The sequence below is a fragment of the Fusarium oxysporum genome, chromosome 6 (genome assembly GCF_000149955.1).
Source record: "Fusarium oxysporum f. sp. lycopersici 4287 chromosome 6, whole genome shotgun sequence".
Taxonomy (NCBI): Eukaryota; Fungi; Ascomycota; class Sordariomycetes; order Hypocreales; family Nectriaceae; genus Fusarium; species Fusarium oxysporum.
In genome coordinates this window covers 3,117,257-3,135,536 of record NC_030991.1, presented here as the reverse complement: position 1 = coordinate 3,135,536, position 18,280 = coordinate 3,117,257, and the positions used below count along the sequence as shown (strand labels likewise).

The following is an 18,280-nucleotide window of genomic DNA, read 5'->3' as shown; positions in this document are numbered from 1 at the left end:
GTCGTCAGTCCTCGCTTCTTTGTGCGCCACGCTGTGAACTTGTTTCTTGAGGTCTTCAGCCGCTTATTGGCAGGCAACTCAATCTCTGGGTCATCAACCTCCAGGTCCCTATACTCTCTCTCCCAGAGATCCTGGACCATCTCCTTCGCCTTGGTAATCCACAATTGTCTTTCGTCGTCGTCTCCCCACAAATCGTCAAACAGTGCCCACCGGTAGGCAGGATGAAGAACTGCAGCGCCATAGATCAGGGGGCTATCATTCAGGTGCTCGTAGTATTCGTTCAATTTGAGCCAACCCAGGTTGATGTTGACAGCGAGGTGATGGCCGTGCGGAAAATTGGCGACTGCTCTTTTCGCGGATTCGAGGGTTTCGAGAAGAAATTCGTACGCGTGAATAAGATCCCAGCTTGTTCCTGTACAAGCCATCTGTTAAAATAAGAATCGGGCCGCTTTTGAGAAGTCTAAGGCTTACCAGACAGTGGAGGGTCGATCTCGTTTTCCTCGACCTTTCTCCGGTGTTTTCCCTGTCCATCGCCCTCAAGGCCTCTCACAACCAGCTGGAAGTCAAGCAAAATGTCGTAAAGAGTCCCGAGCACATGCCAATCATCAGGTGTCATGCGATTCTCTTCCTTCAGGAAGAAGGGCAGCTTGGAGCCCTTTTTGATGTGGCCAGCTCTCGTCAAGTTGACCTTCTCCCACTCGTTTGACGCTCTCTGGACAAAAGAATTATAAAATGGCCTCAAGAGGAGAGCGCGTTCAATCATCGAGAATTGAGAAAGCCACCGGGTAGCATTGTCGACCACAACTCCAACTGGACGGTGTTTCTTGAGCTGAGCGTCATCAGAGAGTTGGCTCTCGACAGCCTGTACCTTCTTGAGCATATCGGTCCACGTGTCCGATCTGCTCACCTCCTAGGTCTTCGTGAGTATAACAAATAAAGCCGGGGACTCAGCCACCTACAACAGCAAAGTTATGCCATTTTCCAACAGAGCCTCGCCTCCTCCAGACTTCATGCTCCTTCGCTGCCGTGTGAAGTCCTTCGAAGACCTCTTTCTCGAAAGCATCCGGGTTCTTGCCATACAGCATCTGTTTCACTACTATGTTGACAACGTGGCCAACGCAGCGAACCCATCGCTTCTCCCAGTCGAAGCCAAACTCTAATCCAAGCTCCCCCATCGAGGTTTTATTGTTACCGGCATTATCCAATGTGAAATACCCGAGTTTATCGCTGATCTCGTACTCCCGAATGATCTCGATAATCTGCCCGGCGATATTCTCGCCTGTGTGCCGCTCTGTAAGCTCAGGCAGTCCGAGGACACACTTCTGTGGCCGATTATTTGAATCCCGAAACACACATGTGATGCCGTATAAGGCGTGTCGGTTACCAGACTTCCAGCCATCGTACTGGATATGGATCTGTCCCGGACTCTTTCGCAAAGCATCTTTCACTCTTTCCATGTTGTTGGTAAATTCTCGTTCTGCGATGGCACGCACGGTCACGTCAGTAATGTTAGCTTTTGTGATCTCGACAGATGGATTGAGGTAGTTGAAGATGTCTCGAAGATCTTGATCGTTGACGATCGAGAAGGATTGGTTAGAGTTGACAATCCAGTTGACAAGTTTCTGCTGGAATACAGTTTTGTCGAAACGTTTGATCAAGGTATTGATCAAATCTTGTTCCTTCGGCTCCTTCGGGTTCAACTGTAGGATTGTTGCAATGGACTGATGTGCTTTCTCGGATGCCTTTGTAGGCTTTTGCCTCTTGCCTGTCGGATCCATGATGCCATTGTGGTCCGTGTACAGGTGACCCTCAGCGTTCTGCAACCCTTTGATGGCGTAACTCTTTGGCCTCGGCCGCTTTTGCTTGATGCAAAGGCAACACACCCATCGGCGTTCCCCCTTATCGGCATGCTGGATATCGTAGCCGAACTGATATACCCATTGACGCACTTGGCCGTCTCTCTCCGTCAAGGTCCAGCCTTTGTAGAGCTGAAAGAGTCGTTGATTGTCTTCTTCTGTACGTTCTGGAACGGGTGTGGTTGACTTGGTAGGATGAAGGGTGGCCATTTCGGTTTGGAGTAGTCAGGGCGTGAGTAATAGTAAACCCTCCTAGAATAGACTTGTTTGAACTTTGTGTACGGGTAAAACGGAGTGGAAAATTGTTGCTATTGCGTTGTTATTGGCTATGGAAAGTACTTAGGGTATGCGCTATTTCACAAGGAAATCCAGGTATTTTCAAACCCCACCTAAATTTCCATTCCTTTCCACAATTTCCACATGTGGAACATGTGGAAGGGGTTCCGTGGCGTGGATGTGGAAAAGCTGAAGCCTACGTGGAATGGAATGGAATGGATATGGATCCACATTATGGATCCATATGTGGATTTCGTGGTATGGATTTGGACCCTGGTCGGATGTATCAGATGGAGCGATATGAAACAGCAACTTGAAACCCGCAAAAGATTTTAACAGAGAAGACTCCTAAAATCTAACAATCATGATCTCTTTAATCAGCAAGAAGCTAACACATTAATCAGAAGTCAATTCAAAAAAGACGTTATCCTTTTCTTGACTAAATGTCACAAAATGTCGATTAAAGATCACAATCTCACCTTGCTCAACTCCCGCGAGGACTGGACCAACTGGATCAACTCTATTGAGGATCTTGCTGTGCGCAATGACGTCTGGAGCTACTGTGATCCAGAAGGGATTGAAAACTTGGTCTTCACTGCGACCAAACCATCGGACTCAGCAAGCAAGGACACGATCCAGAAATATCACAGCCTCCAGGCTATCTATGATAGCGAAAGGAAGAAATACGACAAGGTCTCTGATCGCATTGACCTCGCAGTGTGTCAGGAGTTCAAGCAGCACTACCTCGGAATCCATGACGTCCGCGGTAAACTCATCGCGCTGGCTGATAGCATCCAACCCACTGCGAAAGATCAGAAGCAGAATGTTAGGTCTGAGTTTGAAAAGCTTAAGAAGGGCCTTAGCAACACCAGTCTCGATAAATGGCTCAGCCGATGGCCTGCTCTCGTTAATAACGCTAAACGTTACAAGATAGAGAACCTCAGCGAGTCGCAGATCCGTGATGCATTCATTGAATCATCTCGCGAAGTAAACCCACCGTTCTACAACTACATGAAGTCCAAGGAAGCTCAGGTTGAAAGCGAGAAAATCCTCGTCAAGGAGGCTGCAAAAACCATGGAGAAGATCTCAAATGCGTTTCTCACTGCGCTCAACGAGATTAATCCCGACCATGCCAGTAGCGGTTCCGTCACTGTCGCAAGTTTGACTGATTCTGAAGAGGAAGAAAACGGTGAAGATGACGATGTCACCATTGTTCAGAAAGCTCAGAATACAGTAAATAGAGCACTCAAGACCTTCCGCAAACTCAATCCAACCCTCTCCGAGAAGAAGATTACTATCGGATTCTGTATTAAGCAGTTCAGGACAATGGCACCACCAAAGGAAAAAGCTATTAGAGGACGAGCAGCCCACGCCACTCTTCAAGGAAGAAAGCATAGCAATGATTCAGATTCGCAGAACGAAGAGGATCAGCCGCAACAGAAAAGACAGCGGACGGGGCATCCATCCTCGAACATGGGTTTCCGAAATTGCGTCTGCGGCATGTCCCACAAGTACACTGAGTGTTATTATCTTAATCCTTCGGGTGCGCCAGAGGGATGGACACCAATCGTTCAAATACAGTCGAAAATCATCACTACAGTCAAGGGAAGCAAACGCCTTAAAGAAAACATCGAAAGGAACCTCAAGAGAAGCAATATTGACTTGCCTAAGTTCTGGCCGTCAGATATTACAAAGAATCAACCCAAGCATCTAGCAGAGGACGAGACTTCAAGCACAGATAAATTTCTATCCAAATCAAGAGCCGCATTTGTTACGTCAAGGTTTGCGTTTGGCACAACCGCAAAAGACGAGTACGGTGATTGTTTCCGACTTGACAATTGTGCGGATACACATGTCTGCAATGACCTGTCTCGCTTCACTAATTACACACCACTCGATGATGAAACCATAGAGTTTGGCAACTCAGGCACGCACCTCACAGGCATAGGAAATGTCACGGTCCATGTCGACACTCCAACAGGCGCAGGTCTAATTCAACTCGAGAACGTTGCTTATGTCCCTGGATTCCATTGGAACCTCATCAATACGCACTCTCTCGAACAACAAGGACTTTATTTCAATACGAGGACTTGTTGGATGGAATATTCAGATGGATCAAATGCCTTTAAAGTAACTAAACATGGTGCTTTTCGAGTCGCCGAATCCCACATCAAGGACATTATATTCAGGGCTCAATCTCATAAAGAGGCAGCGCAATCCTTTGCAATGGCTATTAAATCGAGAACGCCTCAAGTTGCGACAGCTTCTATGGATACCTGGCATGCAAGGCTAGGCCATATTCGAAAGGAAGCTCTTGAACACATGCCTCAAGCAGTCGAGGGAGTCGCACTCGGGAGTCGCAACTTCGAACGAAAGTCAGAACTCTGTCCTGAATGTCAACTCGGACAAGCGTATCAACAAATCTCCCGCATACCACCGTGGAGAGGAACTTACCCCTTCGAGAAGATACACCTTGATCTTATCGACATGGAGGAAGCATTCAACGCTGACTCCTGGGTCGCTCATTTCTATTGCGACTACTCAGCTTACCATATCTCCTTTAACCTCCCAAACAAGAATCAAGATGAACTTCTTTCTATAACACAGGAGTTTCTAGCCATTACAAATGGCAACTGGGGTTTCACTACGCGATACATCCAATCGGATGGCGAAAAGGGTCTAGGAAAGAGATGGAAGTATTTCATTGCAATGAAGGGAATTACATTCAACTCATCTCCACCGGATACGCCAGATCAGAACGGTCTTGCCGAACGTTCTGGGGGGGTGATCATAGCTATCGCTCGCAAGCTTCGAATACAGGGAAATCTACCTCAGAAACTCTGGCCCTACATCATTGCTCATGCTACTCGCCTCCTCAATCGCATCCCAGTTCAACGAAAACAATGGCAAACTCCATTTCAAATGGTTCATGGCCGAAAGCCCAACCTCTCTAATCTCAAAATCATTGGTTCTCTTGCCTACGTCTTAATCAAGAACAAGAAGGCCCGTCCAGCCAAAGTGAAGTTACAAGAAAATGCACTCATGGGATGGCTTGTCGGATCGGACGCAACCAATATCTATAAAGTTTGGGTTCCACACCTTGATCGTGTAATTGTATCTCGGGATGTTCAAGTTGATGAGAAAGTCATGTACGATCCACAGCTTGCTACAACTCTTCCCGAATCGGGACAGACTCTCGCGATCACGATCAATGAAGTTGATCTCGAAGAAGAGGATATCGAGCCATTGTCTATCATGGAGAATACAGCAACTTCGGTTCCTGTTTCGATACAACCGGAATCAGAACTATCCCGACCTGGATTGCGTCTTACACCACAAATCTCACCTGAACGATCAATAGAAGGAGATATACAGGTTGCACCACCCGTAGATGAACCGGCAACATTGCCGCGGCCCACGAGTCCAGTAATTCTCCATCAAGCATCACCGCGTCCTCAGACAACAATACAACTAGGATCACCCAGAAAGAAAAAGATAACGGACGCTTCAGTGCTCCAGAATCTCAGAACAACTTCTGGAAGGAGTATCAAATTGTCACAGAAAGGACAAGATGCAATCGAAACATTCAAACCACGCCTTAGTCGGCACCAAATCCATAAGCAAGCGCGAAGACACGCTCATGCTCTACGATTGGAACGCGCTAAGCTGGGACAGCAACTCGCCCACGCTTTCGCATCAGCACGTTCAATACGAACCCAACGAAAGGACTTGCCTCCACCTCCTGACTTTTGGCATGAATTAAAATGGCATCCTGAGAGACAAGGCTTCAAACGAGCCTCAGACGCCGAGATCAAGTCACTCAAGGAGAAAGGGACATTCGAGCTAGTCGATTACCCTGAAGGCAAACAAGTGCTACCACTCAAATGGGTCTTTACCTACAAACTGGACGATGCAGGTTACCTCATTCGTCATAAAGCTCGCATCTGTGTCAGAGGTGATCTCCAACACCACTCTGGTGAAGACATCTACGCAGCAACCGGTGCTTATCGAAGATTCCGGATTCTGATGGCTCTCGTCTGTGCGTTTGGGCTGATATGTCACCAAGTTGACTTCAAGAACGCCTTCCTTAACGCTGAAATGGACGAGGAGGTCTACACCACATGCCCACCGGGATATGGTCAATCAGGAAAGGTCTGGAGACTGCTCAAAGCGCTCTATGGTCTGCGTAAGTCACCAAAGCTCTGGTTCAATGAGCTTGCATCGTTTCTTAAAGATCTGGGATTTCAACATTGCCCAGATGAACCTTGTATCCTCAATAATAATGAGACTCAACTTATTCTCTTTCTATACGTAGATGATCTTCTCATCATCGCGCAACCTGAATACCTTCAACAAAGTCAACAATTTCAAAGCAGCAGTACACAGCAAATACGAGATCCAAGATTTGGGCGAAGCAATCTCCTTCCTCAACATCAGAATCCTCCGAAACGTCAATGCTAAGAAGCTTTGGATCTGCCAAGATGGATATATCAACAAACTCGGTGTCAGGTTCGGGATCGATCAGTCAATGAGAACGGCAACGCCTCTCACTTCATCCTATCGTCCCCAATCTTTCGACGGACAGGCCACTATACAACAGATCACAGAGATGCAAGAAAAGGTAGGATCGATTCTGTACGCAGCAGTGGTATCAAGACCAGATATCTCTTATGCAGCTAGCCAGTTAAGCCAGCACGCAATGAAAACCCTTCAACTGAACACCTGCGGTATGCAAACCGAGTTCTCTCATATCTCCAGACCACACAGTACTATGCCATCGAGTTCTTAGGCTCTGTAGATAATGCTACAGAGGTAGAGCCAGGCGATGATGAAGTACTACAGCAGTCAAGCGACGCATCGTTCGCGGATGATCCAGAGACTCGAAAATCCACCCAGGGCTATCTCATGAAGTTGTTTAGCGGGGCGATCATGTGGCAGTCTTCGAAGCAGAAGACTGTAACCACGTCAACGACTGAAGCGGAACTGTTATCGCTGCCTCACACAGCGAGAGAGACTATAGCTCTATACCGACTGTTCGAACAGATACAGTTCGATCCACAACACCAACCACGCATCCTCTGTGACAATCAACAAACAGTGGGACTGGTCCAGAAAGAGCGACCACACATCGATATCCACAACTTTTGGCTAAGACAGATCCATAAAGACGGCAAAATTACAGTTCAATGGGTTTCAACAACAGACATGCCTGCAGATGGCTTCACAAAACCCCTTTCAGCAGAAAAGCATTCTCGCTTCGTGAAACAATTAGGTCTGGTTGATATCTCATCGCGGATTGATCCAGAATACGTTTCAGGAGAGGATATTGATCAAGATGATATACAGATCTCATCTGATACAGAGTGAAATCTTGGGGGGGGGGTGTCGCAGGGTAGGCATTAGTAATCTAGCTATATGCTTTAAGTAACTCTGCGGGATGGAAGTCCCCGCACAAGAAAAAAACTTAAGACATCAATCAACACATTTGCTGCTGCTCATGATATTCACTCTAACCCTTTAAGCACGCTCAGTGCGACAACAAGCATAAAATATAGCGAATCACATTCCTGTTTTGTGACCTGTTGAATACCTTGGTGGTCAAAGCGAAACTTCAGTATAAGATATAACGGTTAGTCGGGCCTGGGCTAAGCCGATATCCGTTAGTTGCGCTTAGCGGTGTACATTCCCCGTCAACAACAGCTACCCTATGCTTTCTAAGTTATCCTTACGCCTTGCCTACAATCTACTCCGTACTGACCCATAATTGCGCACCAACCTACCTTATTACTGCATTTCAATGTTTGAGTAAGTGTGGTGGCAGTGATGGGGAATCAGACATTGAAGGGGGTCCCGCGACCATTGAGGTCGTCAAATGCAGCATGGACTGAAATAATGCAAAAGCATCCAACAGCCATTGCTGGGAGAATCACTTCCCCTCGATTCCATAACTCTACTGGACGGCGACGATGATTGTTCTGGGGATAGGGAGGGCAGCCTCGCTGTCTCCGCATCTTCACGTCACGCAATAGACATTTCCATGGATAGATACTCTTCTTACGTGATTCAGTATGACAGTCACTGAGGCATATCGAGAGAGCCTCTCCCAGACATGACTCACGGCTTTTGTTGTCGTCGGCTCACGCCGGTCATTGATGTGGCGGACATGTAGACCGTCAACCGCGGTCGTGAAAGATGGGACTTGTTTCTTGACCTGGGAGGCATTGTCCCAACAAGTTCCGACTGGCCTGCTCAGGGAGCTGCAAACTTGCAAATGTGGTCTGGTCAAATATGTATTTCTCCATATCCTTGCCATCCTCGCTTCTATCGGTGAGGTCTTCTGCTAATAAAGGGTAGGTTTGAATGTAACTTGCGCCTTCGAGGCAGTCGCTGGATGTCTCTGATTGAGCGGCCTGCGGTCGGGTTCTCCGTAATTGGCCGCTTGCGTTCAGATACCGGTCTCGGGCGGAGTTTATATGTGAGCGGGTGTAGCTAGACGAGGAGACAAGACGTCGGCGCCGAGAACAGGCTGAGAGCTCCAAGGGGAACCTACTCGGGAGTTGAAGCGGGAGTCCAGGCTTATACACTAGATAAACTTGAAAGGGCGACTTGGTCGATTTTGCGCCAGGGATCATGAGTGATAGCGACGTGACAGCAACAAAGAATGCTTGAAACAATTTCTGCTGAGCGCAACTTCTGTCGGAAAAGGTCATTCTCGCGAACGGGCGTGTCGTTCAAACGAGCTGGGGCTCAAGTTGGATTCTGAGGACGGCTGACAGTCGACGACATCTGGTTGGGTGATGATAACCTCTCATGCTTCTCTCGCTGGCGAAGACTCGGAAAGCGCTCGGCCTCAAACTGTATGGCTTGTCTCTTTTCGGAAAGTGTTTCACAGTGAAGAAATTGATCGGCTTGGGCGGCGGCGATAAATTCAGAATGGTGCTCCACTGAACAGGGCGATAGATAGGGATCAAGAACAATAATCAGTATCTACAAACACTATGTTAGCTTCAGTTCTTTGATCTGGGTGTAGATAATGCCATTCTCACCGACTGGGACTTTCAGAGCTCTTGGTGATGTCTTGGTCGGGTGGCCTTGTCTGATCATCGCCATGTTGGCTTCGTCCATTTCGAGGGGGTACTGGGAGACTCTGAGCAACTGAGTCGCAAGGCCTTAAGCCACGGTTTTTTTTCGTGCTTCTTGGGACAATAGTATTAGTCCAGACGAACTCCTATGACCTCTTTCAGATTCTTAAATCATACTAGTTCTTATGATTGAATCAGACCCTGGAAAGTCCAGGCGTCGCGGTTTTAGTGATAATCTCCGGGGCAGACGGTATTTTGAGCCGCAAATTGTTCCAGATACCGTATACCGTCGCGATCTGTCGGTTGATCTCTAGTCGGAGTTACCGTAGACGCTCCAATGTGCTAGTCGTTGGTGTGGCCTGTATCGAGTCAACGCCGCTATGCGGGCCTCCATGAACCTCCAAGTGAGTCGATCGGGGTTGGGTCATCAACTTCTTCACCTGTCGCCAGCTTGAGGGGGCCACAAGAAAAGTACCACCATGACGGCCAAGTTTCCAATGGCCCTCATCTTGTATAAAGCGCCAGTTTCTATGATCATCCAAAGCCCAAGTCTTGTGAATTTTGCAGAATTCTATGTTTTTTGTTTCACGTCTGTCGCACGTTGGATGACTTTGTGCATTTCAGTCTGTACTTCCTCCTTCCCATCCTCGATCGTGACTGAGTTTCCTTTGAGTCCTGAGAGAGTAAGCTTCTCTCGGTGGTAATGTTCTACCTCTTTGGCACGTCTTAATCAAGGTGTCTTATCCAGAAGATCCCGGTCCTCATGTCTTTCATCACATAGGCAGCAAGATGACACATGGTCTTTGCCACCAGGACCTCCATCATGATGAACTCACCTACTCCGCCGACCTCTCGTTTGCCAGACGAATGAGCTTGGAGTGAGTGCGCTAGACGTGATGTAGACCAGACTTGTTGACAAACCTTTATAGCCAAACCTACTTGGAACTGACTCTTCTGGGGCGGGAACATCTTTACAGATCACCATATGTCCTGGCATCCGCGATGGTGCCAGCCTGGCGCAATAACGCCCACGTTTTGACATTCCACTGATAATGGTTTCCCGTTGTTGCCAGACCTCATCATACTTATATCTCTCCTATGTCGAATCATAGCCTTGGGCTAGCCTTGTCACAGTTCAAATGGGGGACTTCTACTTTACTCTATATCCCCCAGAGGAGTTTGTATTCAGCTGAATGTGGCCTCTAGAAGCCTAGGTCGACGCAAAGACGAGAGTTATGTGAGCAATCGATCTATTGTTCATCAATGCTGTCCTGCACCGATACTCGATCAAGTAGGGTTGATCGAGATATGTATTGCAAGGTAATACAAGTCATTGCGAGTCGACAGCCAGTCGCCTTCATTAAGAATTAATACCTCCTTGTTGCTCCATCTCTTTTCCTCTTTCCCATGCTTTAGAAAGGATATCGAAACCACAGAGCCCTCGTCAACCAAAGCACAGGGCAACATAATGTTGACATAGCCTGGGCGAACTATAACACACCCGCTCTTTTGCAGATACATTGCCCTCCACCTTTTATACCGTTGATTAGGTAAGGTACCTTGTCGGATCTATGGGGCAGGTTAGCTTAGTTCAATCCCGCTTTGAGGCTGGAACCTACAAGATGCGCAAACAGCTGGTTCGCTAATTCGCCGAGACCAGAAGTCCATTGAAATTCGAATAGTGGTGCATCGGGCACTTGTTTTGGATTTTGGCCACGAATCTGTCCTCGTACATTGTCGGCCATTCCTATAAGAATGTCTGAAGTATTGTAAAACCCGGGACGGAGTGCAACCGCCTCGGGGTGTACAAGAGATTCTGATATCTCAACTACCGTCGCTCGACCTTTGAAAGTGGTGCCCAGCCCGGCACCCGAAAAGAAGACTGCGTCGTTGCTTGGTTCATCGTCCTTGCAAAGTTGTGGTTCAATTTCTTGTGCAAGAAACATAGCACAGAGCTGAGCTGCATCGTAGGCATCAATGTGCCTTGGCTTGTCGAAGCAAAGCGAACTGCCAAGAAGTCAGGGGGTGGTTGACATAGGAGTTTCTAGAACCTACATTGCTAAGCTCTTTTCAAAGATGTTCTGAGTTTGGTTGTAGCAGATGGAGGTGAATTGACGAAAATTTTCACGAACTAGCCATTTGAATACAGGAGAAGCTTTAGGGTGACAAGCAACCGTCCCGTCATAGAACACATATGCAGTACCTTTAAGACTACTCGATCCCCTACGTAACTCGAAGGAGAAAGGGCAGCACATAACAGTACCCATTTCCGGATCCACGAAGTGTCACAATAGGTACTGCAGCGACAGAGACTTGTGCGGATGTTTGAGACCTTGGCCTTTTTATTGCTGACGCTTATGGCATTCAACATCAGCGCATGGACCGTAAGGCCAAGGCTCCAGCTAAAAGAAAGAGCTGTTGGGCTTCGATGTTGCAAATTGAACGTAATAAGAGGAAACTTGTTCAAGCTTATCTAGAAAAGCATTGCAGTCTAATAAAAAGGGGATTAAAAATGTATGTTGGATCCGGGGTTTGACATTCTGCCTAGACGTCATACTTTGCCAGCCACTAATATTTTTAAGATTAGCATGGCATGGATCTCGCCCCGTATCCAGGTTTCCACCAGCTACCTGGTCTCTCAGGAGTCGGAAAGGCACACAGTCTGCCTCAGTCTAGCCTCACCATATCTAAATTCACCAATGGACAAGCTCTGCGTCCCCATATCGCAACCAAAAGGTCCCATGACACGACAGGTGACATTGCATGGTCAACAGTGGCCACCATTGATTTCCAACTCTCGCCTCCGTACTTATCGAACTCAAGGCCATTAACAACCACTCAACGGCCGAGGCCCTCCCATTCCCCTCCACCCCAGAATATCCAAACATCACCTTGGGGAGAGCCAGCGAGCGCATCATCAACACACATTGAGCTTCCGCCAATAGGTTCCTGGGAGAATAGCCACCCCGAGTCTTTGCATCACGCCCGATTTAGAGAATTCACTGCTCGCTTCCGAAATCGAAGACAATTTCCTAGCCGCCCTCGCTGATGGTGATTTTCGTTAGCTTCGTCGTACCCGCCGTTCACGAACCCCGATTCACGGCCAAGTCAGTCCCATAGCGTAAGCCTTCAATCAACCGTTCAGGCTTCCACGCCGCACCGTGCATTCCGCAACACCACCGCATCCACCAACGCCACTACAGGTACAACGGCCACTGCTGCTCCACGAGAATTATCGTCCACCAACTGCATCCTCCACCCTTTCGGCCCTGAGCGAACAACAACCCAGCTCTCCTCGGCTAGCAACTCCACTGGCAAATCTCAAGCATCGCTGCTTGTTTTCGACTCCCTCGAGGAGAACGACTTCTTCTTTGGCAGTCCCGCAAGCTCCTTTTCTGAAGCTATGCCGCCCGCGATTCGGCGGAGTACCACAGCTGCGGATGCTCGAGCTGGTTCAGCGCACGCGAGTAAGCGACGACGAACATCGACGACTGCTGCACCCGCGGCCCCCCCAAGACCGACGTCGACACAGAGAAAGTCACCCGCAACCGGAAAAGACATGGATGTTGAAGAGCTATTCGGCACAAGCCATACTTGTTCCCCCATCGACGTTGAACCCAAAGCCGAATTCGACACCATCGATCTAACCGAGAACAACGAAGTGTTCGAGGAAGTCCGAAAGCCAGAAAAGGATAATCGCGTCAAGCTTGCTGCCTTTCAATGTGTCATCTGTATGGACGACTGCTCTAACCTCACAGTCACACATTGTGGTAAGTGATGTCGCTTCTGGTTTTGAAGGTTTATGTAAGATTCTAACATAGCCCCAGGTCATCTATATTGCGCCTCTTGCTTGCACCAGTCTCTTCATGTCGACGTCACCAAAGTAAAATGTCCCATGTGCCGTCAAAAACTTGACATGAAGCCTCGAAAGAGTTATGACAGCACGACCAAGGGATACTGGCTCCTTGAACTGAAGCTCATGACTGCCACACGGAAAGGAAAGCGCAAGGCCTATACACTGTCCTGATGTTATCGACAACCGTCTACAACGGCCAACGTCGTGACTCTGTGAACTCACAACGCAATTGGATACTTGGTTCAGAGTTTGATGGCTAACTATAATGCACGAATGTCGTTGCCACGTGGTATTCCGTTTAATCAGCATCCATGGATACTTGGGACTCGTCACAGGTACGGGATTGTGCTAACCGCCACATGCCCTCGTGGCTTATATAGTGTTTTTTTCTTTAACGTTACCACGGGCGGATCACTTTGTGGCGCCAGATGAAGATACCCAGCACTTACATGTATAAGGGGAACATAGAACTGCATAGATTTAATACGCGACCACGCTTTTTGCGCGGCTGAAGAAATGGCGCACTCGGAGTAACTATGTAAGCGAGGGATATGTATCGTGCTGTACCCATGGAAAGGACACAGAGACTCATCCATGGGGTTAACCATTTGGTTCTTAGGCAACAGCATATGGCGCATAGCATTTAGACCTCTGATATAGCTTGATTTACTTTGTGTTGACCTGAGGTGTCGAATATTCGAAGGAGTCATTATGAACCGACGTGTAAGATGTGAGAGTATGTGAAACTCATCGGTTGAGGACATACCAATTCCAACTGCTTGTGATATAAAAGTGTAGAAGAGCCTATGTTTCTCTTCCCACCATGCGTTTGGACTCACAACAGGTAAAATCAACATGGGGGGTTGCTTCTCATGTCTTGTCTTGGTACCAACGTGATTGACTTTTTTACTTATACGGACTGAACCACAATCAACGCAAATTATATCCAAGGCATCTGTCCTTCTCTTACAATGGCTTAGTGGAAGAAACTATGGCTCTGCTGCTTCAGCCCGGGAAGGACTTCATTCTCGAACTGTGAGTTTGGTAGTTGCTTGGTCGTGTATTTGGAGGATTGAGTAAAGGTTATTTCAAGGAACGGTGTCGTTGCGATGATAAAAATTAGCCCTTCAGCCTACTCTTCAACCTTTTGATCCAGGGCCTCATCTGCGTTGCCGCTTCCGACACCCGCGTTTCGTTTAAGCGTATGCGCGACGAGCATCCGATACTCTTTGCGTAATTTGCGGCCCTTCACGACATCTTTTCTGCCGCGAGGGACAAGGATGGCACCGATAATGCGCACGACTTGAGCAAGAAGGCCATAGTATTACTCAAGAGCACGAGAGTTGGTGTTGTTTATTTGAAGGTCGGGGTCTGCTTCGAAGAGCCCAGAATCCTCAAGTGACCGGAAAAGGTTGTAATAGATGATTCACTTGGCTCCAGATCGGGTGTGCGCAAGCTCAAGGAGTAGAGCAAGGCGAGAGTTCTGGTATTCCTGCTGCTCAGGGGTGTCTGAGACAAGGAGTCAGCAGTAGTTTCGGCAAGGAAACTTGAGAGCAAGCACCAGCTTCATCCCTTATCTTGTGCTTGGAGACCTTAGTGCTAACGAGAGCCAGTTTGAGCCCTTTGAGCTTCATATGGGTTACATGACCTCCAATGGTGTTCGTTATGCTACGTAAGTGCCAGCAAACCGCCGGAGGCTAATGCTCTTCATGCCGAGCTACGCAGCTGCCGAGCTTGAGGAACTCATCATCTGCCATCAAGAAGCATTTGAAGATATCGCCCTGGTCCGTATTACCTTGTCGGACGATGCGGACTGGCGAATATGCTCCCAGAAGATAGTCAAGGGACAAAAGCTCACCAGAATTCTCCATGTAGTTTATCAACGTCTCAAACAAATCAGAACTGCAAGGTAAACCGGTGGCTCTTTAGATGAAGTCCTATAAGTGAGCAGTATATATTGCGAAATATTCTGAATAAATCTGTGACGAGGAAGAAGGGCAAGTGTCCGCCATCTCCATCATCAACTGATGCTCCCGCGATGTTTATGACAGTTGACCAGAGGCGGTCTTTTTCAAATATCCCATTGAGCCACTTTAGGCTTGTGTTTTGCTTAAAGAGATCTTCACATCAGGGCTGCCAGAAAGAGAGCTTAATTCCATAAACCTGCATCATCATCAACATCACGGCAATGGAGAGCCTCATGATGGTCGCTTCCATTTCTCTCGACGCCCAATAAACAAGGCACTTGTAGTTCTTCAATAATAAACTGAACAATGGGACGTTTCTTTATGGGGTTCTTGGTCATAAAGCTACCAAGGTCCACTGTCACAAGCGTTTTCGCATGCCTGAGGAGAAAGTCTTTAAGTTCTTTTTCCTCGTATTCCTCCATAACAAAAGCGAGTCGCTTCAGCAGAGGCATAGTGACATTCTTCAGGTTGCCCCCGAATATGCATGTTTCAGACGTGAAATCATACAGTGCTGGACGTTGCGTGAGAGATGGGGAGCATCTCAGCCGAGGCGGTAGCAGACTAGGGATAATACAACGGACATCCCGAGTAAGCAATCTGGCAGAAATATTGAGTCCCCCGACTTGCAGCTTGCAAGCTGCTATAGGAATAAGAATGAATGGTATAATGCTCTGAAGGGATTCGGAACTAGCTTTCCACTCTGCCCCGAGAGGTGACCTCCGTAGATTTAGCAATATGTCGAAGGATGAAAGAGCGAAGGGATGGATATTAAGTTCTTGGGCTGACGACGCAAGATTCATAATTATTGAGGAACTGACGGGACTCGCAAGATTTCGTTTCTCAATCATGATATAACGGATTTCCGAATTATGACAACAACCAATCGGAGATAGTGATAGAATATTCAGGCGCTTGTAGGTCAGCCCAATACGGAGGACATCTTCTGGTGGGAGATATGTGAGTATCATGGATATTATCTCAGGTGGAAGAGAAATGAAGGAAGGTGCCATCTCCGCCAATTGTTTTGCCTAATGCTGGTAACTGGAATGCCTTGAGGAACGAAAGGCTCTTAGAGGACGGACGAAGAAGTGGGGCTCCAAAAAAAAACCAAAGCACAAATCTCACGTGCTTTTGAACGTGACGTCGTGTAAAGTTCGTGCCAAACCAAATCGCGTTTTTCTTAGCTGGCCAACATCGTTGACGTTAGCGAAGTGGGGAAACAGCGGGTCAATACTAATCCGCAAGGCATCGGCTGTGTTTGCCGGACCCCGTCAAACCTGGCGAACCAAAATCGCATTTCCCTTCCTATATTCAATTTCCCTGCTTTATCTCTGCCTTCTTCCTTCGAACTGAATTAGTTTCAAATCTATTCTAGCCAGTCCCGGGATTCCGCGCCCTTGAGTGTCTCCTCGCTCAGCTGCTCCAGCCTCAGTTCAGCCTGGGCCATCTCCGCCGGTACCGTGTTCCCTATCAAGTCATGCTCTCGCGCCCTAGACAGAAGCATGATGCCGTCCAGCGTTCTGCACCGCGACAGCTGTACGTACAGGCTATAAGGGTCGCATTGGCTCGGGACCGCCTGGCCATCAATGTTGGTGGTCCTGGTCCCTCGCAGCTCCAGCGCCACCAGATCTAACGTTCTTCCCTGCACCTTGTAGTCCGTACATGCAAACGCTGGCGCACATGGCAGCCCTCTGCGCGAGACATCGACTTGCTGCCATGGCCGTTTCCTTTGGCACTCTATCTTAACACTCGTAGGCGTCAGGAGGACCGTACCGGGGGGCATACCAATGAAGCGGAAGTCTCTCGTCGTCTCTGACCCCAACAGTATCCCCGCCGGCGGGCCAAAATGGAGCACGGTATCGGCGTCGATCTGGTGGCCCGGGTGAGCCTTGTCGAGAATAACGTGCTGGGCCGTATAACTGGCGCCGTTCACCAGTTTCAGACCTTGATGGGTGTTTTTGTTTACGACGACGGGCATGCCAGGTACGAACATGAAGATGGCGGGCACCGGGATGGTGCTGTCGTCGCCCTGACCCAACATCATGATGGCTTCTTCCTCCGTCGGCTCATTGTCCTTCCATCTATGCTCGGAGACGAATATCCGAACCTGCCGCTGCCATTGCTTGCGAAAGGCAAGCGTTGCTTCGATGTTCAGGTTCCAGCGGTTTCTATTGAGCGGCGTCACCACTGTGATGCCTGACTCCCACGGGATCCGTCTGCCTTCTTGATAACAGTGGCTGTTTAGGTACTCTACGTCCGACTGGTCTTGTACCCCTTTCCGAATGCGTGTCAGGAGCCCACGTAGTCGCGGATCTTGCGCGGCACGGACTTGCTCATCTAGCAGCACCACTGTGGTGAACTTCCTCCACAGGGCGTGAGCCATGTCATGTTGCCGCCTCTGTTCTATGCCGAAGCCATTATCTCCTTCCCAGGTAGTAGAGGCGCTGGGGAGGAGGATCGATCGCTCCTGCACGGGACGGAACTGATGGAAGTCGCCGCAAAAGATGACTATCGGAATCCCACCGAAGTCTCGAGCAGACTCTCTCAATCTGCAGAGCTGTTCGTTGACGGCGTGCAGCGTCCGAGCGCCCAGCATGCTGACTTCGTCTATGATCAAGACCTGTTTCTCCTGCCAGTCCATCTTGGTCTGCCCGTCGATGCGGAGAGCTGCCGAGCCAGACGATGCGAAGCCGTCTGGGTCACCGGCGCGGCCTACTCTCGCGACTGTGTCTTTAGAGAATCTGCAAGCGGAATGGATAGTGATTCCATTGATGTTCGCGGCCGCTGTGCCGGACGTCGCCGTCAATAGCAGGCGATGGGATTGTCCCGTACGAACGAACAATTCCGCGATGGCAGCAATGACGCGAGACTTGCCGGTGCCTCCCTCACCTCCAATGAATTGGCAGAGTTGAGGGGTTTCGTTGTCGTCGTGCCACATCCGGTCAAGTTGGCGACATATCAACTGCAACGCTATGCTTTGTCTTTGGTTCAGTGTGAAGGACTCGGCCACTTGCCTTCCGGTCTCGCAAAAGGATGTGGATGGGCCGAACATAACGCCCGTCGATGGACCCGTATCCCGAGATGGGCCCCTTTGATCGGCATGCGTGGTAAGATTGTCTTGCTGGCCGGGCCTGTCGGACCTGCTGTGCGCCGCGACTCCGTCGGCGGCTGCTGTGCCGCCCAACTGATTCTGCAGTCCCTGGACCATCTTCTCCCGTTCGCGGGAGAGACCGTTTTGCTGTG

The 18,280-nt window shown here is 48.8% G+C and overlaps 5 protein-coding genes across 5 annotated transcripts; 2 read left to right on the top strand and 3 right to left on the bottom strand.

The window, feature by feature from the left end:
- Window positions 1-8,879: 8,879 nt before the first annotated feature.
- On the bottom strand, window positions 8,880-9,257 carry FOXG_22684 (uncharacterized protein; the record flags this gene model as incomplete). The annotated part of the gene is made up of 2 exons (XM_018403091.1): window positions 8,880-9,076; window positions 9,179-9,257. The coding sequence occupies 2 exons, from the start codon at window positions 9,255-9,257 to the stop codon at window positions 8,880-8,882; spliced, it is 276 nt and encodes a 91-aa protein (XP_018257963.1).
- A 1,543-nt stretch (window positions 9,258-10,800) lies between these two features.
- On the bottom strand, window positions 10,801-11,481 carry FOXG_22683 (uncharacterized protein; the record flags this gene model as incomplete). The annotated part of the gene is made up of 2 exons (XM_018403090.1): window positions 10,801-11,221; window positions 11,270-11,481. 2 exons carry the CDS (start codon window positions 11,479-11,481, stop codon window positions 10,801-10,803), a joined length of 633 nt encoding a protein of 210 aa, XP_018257962.1.
- Window positions 11,482-12,262: 781 nt separating this feature from the next.
- FOXG_22682 (uncharacterized protein) lies at window positions 12,263-13,241 on the top strand (the record flags this gene model as incomplete). The annotated part of the gene is made up of 3 exons (XM_018403089.1): window positions 12,263-12,265; window positions 12,327-12,984; window positions 13,042-13,241. 3 exons carry the CDS (start codon window positions 12,263-12,265, stop codon window positions 13,239-13,241), a joined length of 861 nt encoding a protein of 286 aa, XP_018257961.1.
- A 1,255-nt stretch (window positions 13,242-14,496) lies between these two features.
- FOXG_22681 (uncharacterized protein) lies at window positions 14,497-14,704 on the bottom strand (the record flags this gene model as incomplete). The annotated part of the gene is made up of 2 exons (XM_018403088.1): window positions 14,497-14,579; window positions 14,632-14,704. The coding sequence occupies 2 exons, from the start codon at window positions 14,702-14,704 to the stop codon at window positions 14,497-14,499; spliced, it is 156 nt and encodes a 51-aa protein (XP_018257960.1).
- A 66-nt stretch (window positions 14,705-14,770) lies between these two features.
- FOXG_22680 (uncharacterized protein) lies at window positions 14,771-14,983 on the top strand (the record flags this gene model as incomplete). The annotated part of the gene is made up of 1 exon (XM_018403087.1): window positions 14,771-14,983. One exon carries the CDS (start codon window positions 14,771-14,773, stop codon window positions 14,981-14,983), a length of 213 nt encoding a protein of 70 aa, XP_018257959.1.
- Window positions 14,984-18,280: the final 3,297 nt, after the last annotated feature.